The 12,503-nt window shown below is 42.4% G+C and overlaps 1 protein-coding gene across 1 annotated transcript in view; it reads right to left on the bottom strand.

Moving 5' to 3' along the window:
* The window catches only part of LOC119143794 (gamma-aminobutyric acid receptor subunit gamma-3), a 51,845-nt gene extending 39,630 nt beyond the window's left edge, over positions 1-12,215 (bottom strand). The window contains exon 1 of the mRNA XM_037378421.1: positions 12,098-12,215. Within this exon, the coding sequence (XP_037234318.1) occupies positions 12,098-12,215 (118 nt within the window). The remainder of the gene's footprint in view (positions 1-12,097) is intronic.
* Positions 12,216-12,503: the final 288 nt, after the last annotated feature.

The following is a 12,503-nucleotide window of genomic DNA, read 5'->3' as shown; positions in this document are numbered from 1 at the left end:
TTAAGTACAATTGCTGCTTATGAAAGACCTTTAGATAACATTGTAGCAACCCTGGACAAAGGCCAAACCTTCACAGTTCGCATTAATATAAAACTTTTCATTGAGCAAGCCATAAATCACCAATAGAGTGGTGTAATGACACAGAAGTAGGAATAAAAGCCAGAGGTGCTGGAATAGCTGAGTCTAGAAAGTTGTTCTCAACTGTATAAATGCAAAGAGGCTCACAGTTTTTATGTGATATGTCTTTCCACCCCCATTACAGTGATATTAATACCAGAAACTGTATCATCAGTCAGCACTGTAGGCCAGAAAATCTCAAGATATATTTTGCAATTTCAGTCAAAATATTCTGTCTACGGTGTGTACCTTTTTAGAAGTAAATACAACTGATTGATCCAGTTGCACTTTGTATTTTGTGTATTAAAGACACTTGTAAAGCCACTCTGTCTGCAGTCATGGTGTCCTTTCTGCGGAAATACTTCCCTCTCTCCCTACTGCTTTTGCCACTACAGACAACATGCTACTGCCTTTATAAACGTAGCCCAGTGGACCAGGGATTGCACCCCTACGGGCCTGGGTGTCATGCACAAGGCAGTGCAGCTTCTCACTTGGCAGTGCCTGGCCACACAAATGTCCTCACAGACCCAATTTTGCCACGATTCTCTACAGCAAGTTGGGGAGCTGGACATCCTGGAATGTACCCATGAAAGTCAGCAGCTTACCACGGTGGCATCTAAGCTGGGCAGCAGAAAGTGCAGGGGAGGGGAACTGGCTGCTAGGAAGCTCTCTGTCGCTGTGTTTTCCTAGCCAAACATGGAAGCAATACCAGCCTTCTGCTTTTTACCTTGTGGCTTACTGGTTAAAGCACCAGGGTATGTGAGACCAAAATCCCTAGCTCTCGGGTGGGTGATTTGGCTAGCCTTCATGCTAAAATTCTGAGATGGGATCGCTTAGTTCTTGGCATTGCTATTAAATATTCAATCACTCTTTCAAGCTCAGAGGAGAGCTCATGTCACCAACTCCAGGGTCTGGGTTATGGCTACTGGAGAGCAGAGAAAACCCTGTTATCCTCCTGCTTGGTGAATTATCCTGGAATGGGAAATGATGTAGCTCCAGCAGAAGAGAGCAGGAGATCAGGACTCCATGTACAAAGTGGAGTGACAAATACAACATTGCCAGTGGATGAGTGAATGAGAACATTAATTCAAGAACCTCTTGAAGTTAGACACAAAAGTTCCAAATTACAGAACTATCAGATAAAAACCTCAGCTGAAGTAAAACCTAGTGGAAAAAGACTGTCTGGTTTTTTTCCATACAATATGAAAATCTTTAGAAAAGACAACTTGAGGTCTTTTAATGAGGACATCTGGATATTTTTTTTTTAGGGAAAAATCGCTTCCAACTGGAATTTTCCCTTAAGAAAGAAATTCAGGTGATGACCTACCTCTGAGTCGTCTACCATCTATTTTTTTTTTTTTTACTTTTGCTTTTACCACAAAGTAAAGTTACTGTATTTCGAACCTCTCATACCATTGCCAGTAGCAGGGGCCTATACAAAGGATACTAAGTATTAGTCTCCACAAGGCAAAGCATAAGAATGAAGCCAGTTACACATGCACACATTGAACTTACAAAATATGGAGGGGAATAATATCCTCTCTACTCCTATTTCCCTAATCATCTTTTGTACTATTCATAAACAGAAGAAGAAACATGTTTTTAGACCATATTCTACTTAGCCCACTGGTACATCATTAAGCTGAGCTTTCTCTAGTTTCTAGCGACTGAAGACCTACTCACATCAAATAGCCAGTTTCAGGCTTCTACATTTCAAGATCTCATTCCAGGCCAGCATCAGGGAAAAGTCCCATTAACTGCAGTAGGCTATTGATCAAGTTATAAATCACCCTCTTCAGAAGCAGCCTCACTATGAGCTTTGTGAGGCATTTTTGTAACAAGACGGGCAAGTGCTGGATTTCCAGGGCAATGTAAAAGATTTGATTCCTACAAGTGTCAGTCAAACTTGTAACCAACATATGACAAAACTTCAATAGAAGTATTATTAATAATAATCTATTTAGTTATTACATTTCTAACCTGAGTGGCTAATGACAAAATTATTAGAATCTATTATATGAAGTTTACAAAATCAGTGCAAGATGAATTGCTGTTAAAAATAAAAATTCAAATTTTTCTTAGAAAAATTATGGCTTATTCAAAATATTCTTTCTAATCAATTATCATGTGACTTGTGAATGTCTTTTAAAAGTCAATACAGCCACTGTTGCTTATATATGCTAAAATGGGAATTGATTTATTGCAAATACTGTATCAAAGATAAAAACTGTCAACGAAAAGACTATCTTTTTATAATCAGGCTAGTTTTCTGTTTTCACATAAATTGGTGTTTACTGTCAGAAAAGAAGTCCTACGATATCCCATCATTCCAGAGATGATTGCAATGGCAAGGACTTTCAGTATTATTCTGTCCCTCTGAAAGAGGCCAAAGAAGGATCGCCAATTCAAATCTGGGCTGTGTGTTTGGTGCTGCACACAAAGTAATTTTGAGCTGTACAAACATTCTGGATCTAAAGGTTACTGGAGTCATATTTCATAGTGAACTATGAACAATGAATAGGGAAAAAAGTTCTGTGGGTCAGTACTGGGCATTGTTCTCAAGTACTAAGTAGTGTTTCCAACCTTTAAGTCCTAAATGGGATTTTATGTTCTTGCACTGGGTCTGATGGATTTTGTTAAGGACAAAGTTGTGGAGAAAGCTGCAGATAAGAAAGAAGAGTGAAAACTAGGTTGCAAGTGCCAGAACAATGTGCACCTCTGCCAGTGTGGAGGCAGCAAACAGAGGTATCTTAAGCATTGGAGCTGGAGAGTTGGGCAAGAAAGGCTTCGAAGGGTGTGTTCCTGGTACCTGCTAGTTTGGAAATGCTGGAACTGCTGGGGATCCAGGCCCATGGGTGCAGAAGATGCACAAGGACTCTAAGATGTTGTTTGTGTAGGTAAGGTGAGAAAGCAGAAAGGGGTGTGATGGAGGCAGCAGATTCTGGTGAAAGGTGGCATCTCAGCCATCAGCTGTCCCTGTATGGTTCTGTCTACCACTTGTAAAAATAAACTTACCTTCAGCTTCAAGCTCAACACAGGATTTTAGCAACACATGGTTTTAACTTGATTCCTGACTTCTTAGGGTTTCCTTCTAAATGATAGAAACAGATTTCTGAAAGCCCAAACCTGATTTAATGAATCTTGGAAACAAATGCAAGTACAGCTTGTAAGTTTGCAAGGTCTAGAATTCAGACCACAAATTTTAAGAACCCAAGGACAGCTACAAGGATAATTGCATCTACCTGACACAAAGGAAGATCCAACAATCCAATGTGAATGGGTTGTACCTGGATGTGGCTAAAAGCCAGGGGAGCTGTGTAAGAACTGAAGAGCCAGAAAGCTGAGCAATGGAGAATTCTCCCACCAAAACCATTTACTGTTCTACCTCTTTGCAGAGTGTTAGACAGATTTTTTTTGCCACACAGAAATACTGGACACACAGAATGTATCGTCTGACATCAGGGAAAAGCTGGTTCTAAGATACTGGAATCCAGCTGCCACTCCACTTGTGCCAGGTTAAAAAAAAAAAAAAAAAATCAAAAAAAGGAAATACTCTTCCTCCCTTTCTGCACTCACATTAGGAATCAGGCAGAAAAGGACAAGGGGAGGAGGGCACAGCATTTGGAAGAGGAGAGAATACTGTTGGAATTGTGGGAACCCAGAGCAAATGTCTGCCTAGGGCTGTAAACCAAAGCCTAACCATTAAAGCAATTGAGATTATGTGATACCCCGGCTGAAAAAGGCAAAGCTCCTGCAATGCCAGGTAGGTTAAAATAGGCACCATTTTCAAATGGTGCATTGGTCTGAGTCTCCACTTGTCTGCTTCAGGATGCTGTCTGGTCAAAGACTGTGCAGCACAGCCAGCTGAGGTAGCGTGTGCTGGATCCCACTGAGTTTGGTATTTGAGGCAAAAAAAGCCCCAGAAATTCACATTTGTCGGGAAGAACAACAGATGACAAGCACTCTTGGATGTGCCATCAGGACTCAGTGGGACATTAAAAAAAGTCAGTGACTTCAAAACCCAAATTTTTCATGAATATTCATTAAATAAATGTCTTCAGATCAGTTAGCTGGTACAGGACAGAGTGTAACTGAATCAGATCATTAAAACCAAACACGCACAGACACAACCACATTCAGCAACTACGATATCTCATGCATTTTTTTCCCCCTCACTATCAGGCCTGTGAGCATACCAACAGGCTCCAGTTACTCTGATCAGCCTGTGACCATCCTTCCCCACCATACCCCCTTGTAACCCCTTCCCCAGGCTGAGGGGTTTGGCTGCCTGCTGCTGACACTGGCCTTGCCTTGCCAACCCGGTGTCTGACGTGGGTGGTGGTCCTGCCCCATCAACACGTGCCTGTGGGGTGATGGCTGGACTGCTGGCTGCACCCTGGACTGCCACTGGGCATCTTGGTTCATCTTGTGTGGGTACTTGTCATGGGCCCTCTGTGCCTACAGCTAAGCAATGTGGGAGCATTTAACAGTGAAAACCAGGCAGAAGGGCCAATTTTGAAATGGTTTCTCAAGCCAGTTGTTCTTTGCTCACCTAGTAGAAGAGCTAGGCACATGAGCATCTTTTCCTCTGGATAAATCTCTGGGAGTGTGTTGGTCTTCTGACAAAGCCAAGGAGCACTGGCTAATGCCTGTCTCCACCTGACCCATCCCTTGACTGGGAGGGGCATCCCCCAGTGAAATTTGGCTTCCCTATAAAAACATGTCTGTCTAATCCTGCCTTCTTCTGCCAATAACTATGTATGTAGGTCTTTGCATCATCTTAAAAGACAAGCTTTCTTATTTTTGTTCTCTGATAATTTTTTACTTGTATTTGTCTTGCATTTACTTGCCATTTACTAAGTCCCCTGCAACAAAATAGGTACTTAAAATTGTGTTGTTATTAGCATTGTTCCAGAGAGCTTTATGTGAATCTGTGACAAGATATTAACCTTGCTTTGGAGCCCTGTCACATAGGGCTGAGAGCATCATGTAAGCTGAGGTACTTGATGAAACATTGTAGAGGAATTGTAGAGGAATGAAGGTGGGTTAACTAACATTGATAATATACAGCTGTGGGCTGGCCTCAGGGGCGGTGGGTTGGCTGATGTGGATAAGGTGGAGCTGAGGCTGGTTCCTGTGAAGTAGTTAAATAGTTGTAAGGGATATGGAAGAGGAGCTCTAGATTAAGAGAGACCTGGAAGAAGCAGAGGAAGGAGAGAGAGTGTGTCCTGGATGTAAGAGAGACATGGAGAGGCCATGGGAGAAGAAGGGGGCCTGAACGAGGAGAGGATGGCTGGGAGAGGAGCCCAGAGAAGGAATACTCTGGACACAGCAGAGGCAAGAAGCAGGGTGGACTGGCCTGAAGAGGATGAAGAAACAGCACGGACAGTAGATGAACCGTTGAAACCTTGTGGGGGTTGGTGGCTGTGCTGGGGCAAGGTGTGGGAGCTACTTATTGAAGTTAACCTGGTATGTGATGGTAAAAGCCTTGTTGCAGCTGGCTAGTTTTGCTAGTGCTGCACCAAAACATCAAGTTCAAAATATAAAGCATAATTTAGAAGTCAGACTCCACTAATTGTCACCCATCTGTTGTATGTATGCAAAGTGTAAGTTTTTATGGAAGTAGTTATGGCTATTGATTGGGTTTGGGTATTGATGCTTGGGGGTTATTCAGAATGTATGAAATGGTACTTTCTTTCTGGTTCTGTGTATTTAATTTGTAATGATCAGATATTAAAGTTTTCAAATAGGGCACTTTTATCATGTTTTCTATTTCTGATTAATTATCTTGAACTTATGCAAAGGCTCCTTTAGACTGCAAAAAATTTCAGGCTAAAGGCATCTGCAGAAGAACACAAGTAGGATTTGTATGATGCAAAGAAGTTCTCAAGTAACTGAAAATTAGTTTCAGTAACTACAAGGTCTTGGTGTTTATCTAGCAAAGTAAAAACTGAGTGGTTTAAAAAGAAGGAATAGATTTTTCCTAGGGGAGAGATCAGCAGAAAAGTGCAAGCAACACTACAGCTCACTCAATGAGCTTTACTCATGTATTAATTCATGATTCTGTTTCAGGGTTTTTTCTTTCCCAAGTGTACTTGGAAAGTCTAGAACTTGGAAACCTGAAGATTACTGCGAACACACACAGAGTGCTTTTAAAGATGGTATTCTCCCTCTTTCTGCTGTTTTCCTGGTCACCCTTCCATTGGCTGATTTGCATTTTTATAATATGAGGATTTTTAAGAATCCTTACATAGTTCCTCCTGTTTTCACAGCTCAGCGCCAGGTGGCTTGGTATTCCCTCTACTTTAATTATCTTTGCAGCCTTATTTGAGGTTGTAGCAAGAGAAGTGCTCTTGCTGTAATATCTGAGTATCTTGCAAGATGACAACAGGGGAATTCTTCAGTATTTGTGAATTAGTTTGGTGTCACCTGACCATAAGAGCTTACTTTGGGCGTAAGACATAGGTTCGTGGCCACAGCACCAGCATAGTGATTTCTGCAGTGTATTTCATGTAATAACTATACACAGTAGATCTTTGTCTGGTTGTGTTTGTATCTTGGCATGCAATTCGCAAAAAAAATCTTCAAGGAAAAGCTGAACACCTCTTGCAGATAGCAATGAAAACTTTCTCTGGCTGTGAGATTATTTTAAAAGGGGATAGTCATCTTGCAGGAGTAAAGCACACAACTGTGGCAGTGCTTTAAGCCACTGCTGGTTCAAGGCAAGACATGGCAACATTCCTCATCTTGCTTAGATTTTGGAAATACACCCTTTGCAACAGCTGGCTTCCCACTTGTGTACCTCTGAAATTGACCTAGATTGACATGTAGGTTATTTAGATGTCTGAAAAAGGTTTGGAAAGACTGAAAGAATACCAAATTGCAGAACTCTGAGTACTAAATCTAGTCATTTTGTGGTGAAAATGACTACTGAGAGAGGACTTACACAAATGCTGGAAGAACAGCAATGAGTCACACAGTCAGTGTGTCATCTCTCCATTGTAGCCAGAACACTGCTGAAAAGGAGCTAAAGGTGGCATCCCTGAACTGGACATAGGTAGGTAATGCTGCAGCATCCCTCGCATTATAGATGAGCACACAATTTAGTGACAAGTAACAGTATCACAAACCAGCAGAAAGGTGTAAGTTAGAAGAAAACTGAAGATGTTAGGGGCTTAAATCCATCTCCTGGTAGTAGGGGACTGCTCCCTGTGGTACATTTTCTCATACTTTGCCTATTCTGCTTTTAAATGCCCTCTGTAATAGTAGTTTCCATAATTTCCCTTGGGAAGAAGAGATGATGTTTAGTACCTCTCTTTGTCAGGAAGCTGCTGTTGGCGTCCTGCCTGCTTCCCTTTTCCTAACTCCATCTCATTACTGCAAATGATTCCCTGCACAGCACTCTGAACTGCAGTGCTCTTCCTTTCTGTCCTCAGCCTGCGAAGGGATGGTGGCTGCTAGGGCCTCTGAGGGCTCCCGTGTGGCTCAGAGGGGCCCCACACAGACCCAGAAGCCAGTTGGTGGGAACGGATTTCTCTTGGGGGCAGCCTGAAGTCACGGTGGGTCCTATACCCAGAGTATCCTAGGGGAAGCCTCAGAGCAGTCTCCCTTTCTGGGCAGCTCTAATGTAAATACGCCACACATCTTCCACAACAGAGCCTGGCATCTCTTTTTCGACCACCTGTAGCCCCTGTAACATGACTGCAAAGGAGATGGGATACCTGTAGGCAGCAGCTGCTGCCTCTCTTCATCAGAGGTTGACCATACAGTAGGAAACAGGAGCTTTGGGTGTTCCCTAATTCTCAAACTTTTTAGATAGGGCTACTTTTCTTCAGTAAATAGCCATGTGCCACAGCACATATGCCTCTTTATTCTACTCGTTCACATGTATTTAGACACTTACAGCAGGTAGTCACAGAACTACCTTAAATTTTGGCTCTGAGACATATCGCACAGACCCAGGGGGGTTGTGTCCTGTCCCCCTCTCTCCATTTTGGGAATCCTTGCCCTATAGCATGGGGCATACTCAAGGCTTTCCAATGCACCTGTTAGTTTTCCCATGGCCAAGCCCTGGGTTTGCTCCTGACAGTAAATATTGTCCATGTTCAGTAAATCTGGCCTTGAAAGTACCTTAACTGTACTGGTAGAACCAGCCAGAGAATGTATTCTATATAAATTTGGGTCCATGTGAAAACTCAGGTTTATTTTTCACACCTTTCATATCTTCGTTGACAGAGAGCCTCTTCTCAGATATCTGCTGAGATACACAACTAATTTTTCTACCTAAATCACACCCAATGAAAATCTGACCCATATATTTTACTCTGTTTCTTCCAAGTTAGTTTCCACAACTTTCTTATAGGGTTGTTTTGGTGGTTTTTTTAGTGTTTGAATAAACTCCAGATTGCCAGCAACCTGCCGTCACTGTGATGCCTTTAGGAGAATAACTTCAGATAGGTGCATCCCTATGAGTAGAAAATCAAGCAAAGGGGACAGGAGGCCTGCATGGATAAGCAAGGATCTTCGGGCAAAACTTAAACAGAACAAGGAAGTTGACAGAATGTGGAAAAAGGGACAGGCTGCTTGGGAGGAATATAGGAACACAACAAGGAAGGCTAAGGTCCATTTGGAATCAAATCTGGTGAGGGATGTCAGGGACAACAAGAAGGGCTTCTTCAGGTTCATCAGCAGGAAAAGGATGACTAGGGAAAATGTGGGCCTGCTACTGAATGAGGTGGGTGACAAAGGATACAGAGAAGGCAGAGTTACCAAATGCCTTCTTTGCTTCAGTCTTTACTGCTGAGGCCAGCCCTCATATCCCAGACCCTGGAAACAAGAGAGGAAGTCTGGAGAAGGGAAGACTTTCCCTTGTTCAAGGAGGATTGAGTTAGAGATCACTTAACATCCACAAATCTATGGGCCCCAATGGGATGCCCTTCTGAGTGCTGAGGGAGCTGGCAGATGTCATTGCTAAGCCACTCTTCATCACCTTTGAAAGGTCATGGAGAACAGGACAGGTGCCTGAGGACTAGAGGAAAGTGAATGTCATTCCAGTCTTCAAAAAGGGCAAGAAGGAGGACCCATGCAACTACAGGCTGGTCAGCTTGACCTCTGTCCCTGGAAAGGTGATGCAGCAGCTCATCCTGGAAGTCATCTCTAAGCATGTGGAGGAAAAGAAGGTTATCAGGATGGATTCACCAAGGGAAAATCATGTCTGAACAATAGTCTTCTATAATGGAATGACTGGCTGTGTAGACAAGGAAAGAGTGGTGGATGTTGTCTACCTTGACCTCAGCAAGGCTTTTGACACTGTCTCCCATAACATCCTCATAGGTAAGCTCAGGAAGTGTGGGCTGGATGAGTGGACAGTGAGGTGGATTCAGGACTGGCTGAATGGCAGAGCTCAGAGGGTTGTGCTCAGCAGCACAGAGTCTAGTTGGAGGCCTGTAGCTACCGGTGTTCCCCAGGGGTCAGTGCTGGGTCCAGTCCTTAGTCATCAATGACCTGGATGAAGGACCGAGTGTACCCTCAGCAAGTTTGCTGATGATACAGAACTGGGAGGAGCAGCTGACACACCAGAAGGCTGTGCTGCCATTCAGCGAGACCTGGACAGGCTGGAGAGTTGGGCAGAGAGGAACCTGATGAAGTTCAACAAAGGCAAGTGTGAGATCCTGCACCTGGGGAGGAACAACCACATGCACCAGCACAGGCTGGGACTGACCTGCTGGAAGGCAGCTCTGCAGAGAAAGACCTGGGAGTCCTGGTGGACAGCAAGTTGCCCATGAGCCAGCAGTGTGCCCTGGTGGCCAAGAAGGCCAATGGGATCCTGGGCGGCATTAGGAGCAGCATGGCCGGCAGGTTGAGGGAGGTGATCCTCCCCCTCTGCTCTGCCCTGGTGAGGCCACATCTGGAGTGCTGGGTCCAGTGCTGGGCTCCCCAGTGCCAGAGGGACAGGGAACTACTGGGGAAGATTTAGCAGAGAGCTACAAAGATGATGAGGGGACTGAAGCATCTCCCTTATGAGGAAAGGCTGAGAGAGCTGGGGCTGTTTAGCCTGGAGAAGAGAAGACTGAGAGGGGATCTTCTCAATGTCCACAGATATCTTAAGGGTGGGCATCAAGAGGGTGGGGCTAGACTTATTTCAGTGGTGCCCAGTGACAGGACAAGGGGCAATGGGGACAAACTGAAACACAGGAAGATCTATTTGAATATGAGGAAGAACATCTTTACTTTGAGGGTGAGAGAGCAGTAGGACAGGCTGCCCAGAGCATTGTGGAATCTCCTTCACTGGAGACATTCAAAAGCCACCTGGACATGACCCTGTGCAACCTGCTCCAGGTGAACCTGCTTTAGCAGGGGGTTGGACTAGATGATCTCCAGAGGTCCCTTCCAACCCTGACCATTCTGTGGTTCTGTGATTCTGCTGTGGCTCCAGTGGGTTCAATTCAACCCTGTTACTGGGTTTTGCACTCATAAACATGGGTGGGCAGAAACACTGTGTGTCAGCTCACTCTTGATAGGAACTATCACTGACTATCTTAATAAGAACTGGGCATATACTCAAAAGAGCATAGGAAAGATATTTTTCCTTGCTTCACATTACCCATTCACTTACTTGAATAAGACTTCTATAAAAATGGTTTTGTCCTGTGCAAAGGAAGAGTTTAATAGATCTGTTTATCAAGACACTGTCAACACCTTAATATGGCTTACTTGGTAATTCTTCTTGCATGTGTATTTAGCAGTTCTTGATACAAACTCAGCATGCATCACTCCAGATGTGAGCAAAGCAGAAAAGCAGGACTGTCTTTCCTATTCCTACCATCCCTTCCAATGAGCTCCATGCCTGCATACACAGATATTTTAACGATTTGGTATTTTGTACTTGACTATTATCCACAATTCCTCATTCAGCTTATGGGAAATTTCATTCCTGAGAAACTTACAGACTACAAGGATTTATATCCACAGCAGAAGAGAACTTTTACATGTACACTGTTTACATTTTGTTTTGCTAAACTACCAGCCCAAAATATTCACTAAAGCTTTGGTGCCTCTTCGTTTACAAAAACTGCGCTCCGGTCCTGAGAATACATTGCTGATGTTAGAGGGTGGGCAGTGACCCAACAGCAGTAGTTTCACAGATTAATAATTTTTATTACTACTGTTATTCACAGTGTTTCCAAAAGAATACCATAGCTCTGCTTATATTTAAAAAAAAAATAAGTAAGTTGGATTTTTCAAAATTTTACCGCCAGGTCAGCAGAAGGTTGCTTCCAGCAGGTTCCTTCTGCAGCTGTGAGAAAACTTACCAATCAGGGAGCTTACTGAAGAGTTGTGTATAAAGTTTAGACATTGTTTGAATTTTATGAGAATTTATCCAGTTCAAATAATGTATTCTATTTATACATCTTTTTTCCCTGTGTTGCTGTTATTATAAGAAACAGCAAAATTTCTGATGAAATAAAATAGGCATAATTAAATTTTAATTATAATTAATTGATAAGGTCACCAGCAGAGACATTTAGCAACTAAGAAATAAGGAGTGCTTTTGAAATATTAAGAAAAATACTAAACCTGTGGCTGAATGATTAAATACTATTGAAAGTGTCCAATTTCACTAACCCTACCATTGTGCTCAAAATCTTTCTTTTTAATTTATGGTGAAAACATATATCTCAATGCAGGAATGGTTTAATACACTTAGTTGAGGCATAAGAATCATATAGCAACTTCAGCAAACAAACAGCCATGTCAAGTTAGCATTTATTCCTTGGTTTGTGAAATTACAAAAAAGAGTAGAGAATTTATCAGAAATCTAGACAAAGTCAATAGTTTTGAAGTCTGCCCTTTAGAGGTTTTAATATTAACGTTGGTACACGTTGAAATCAAATTACACTCAAATGAAAGCAAACTTGGAAGAACTACTTTGAAATGATTTGTTTTTCAAAGCAAGCACTACCATTTGTATCATTCTTACCTGCAGAGGTTTTCACAATTTCTGAAGTATTTCTGAGACCCATGAAGTCAAACTGATAAAGTCTCCAAGATTTCTGGTCAGCAGCCTCCACTGAGTTTTTCCTCCATCTGTAAATCATTTCCTCTTTAGGGTAGCCATCTAGAAATTAATATATACATATGTATATATATGAATATATCACATTTCATAAAAAAGGTGCTGCAAAACAGTACCTGTTCACTGCTATTTGGGAATAACTAAATTTATGATCTGATGCTTTCTCAGTGAGTTTGGTGGTATAATTCAACAGAACTAAAGAGTTTTATGGCACACAAAAATATAGTCATAACACTAGCAAAACTATGATTTTTCAAAGTCACTTTTTTCCAATGGAAAAAATCCTGATTGGTTCTATCAGAAGTAGATC

The sequence above is a fragment of the Falco rusticolus genome, chromosome 2 (assembly GCF_015220075.1).
Source record: "Falco rusticolus isolate bFalRus1 chromosome 2, bFalRus1.pri, whole genome shotgun sequence".
Classification (NCBI taxonomy): Eukaryota; Metazoa; Chordata; class Aves; order Falconiformes; family Falconidae; genus Falco; species Falco rusticolus.
The sequence above is the reverse complement of the archived record's forward strand: the minus strand, read 5'-3'. Positions and strand labels throughout refer to the sequence as shown.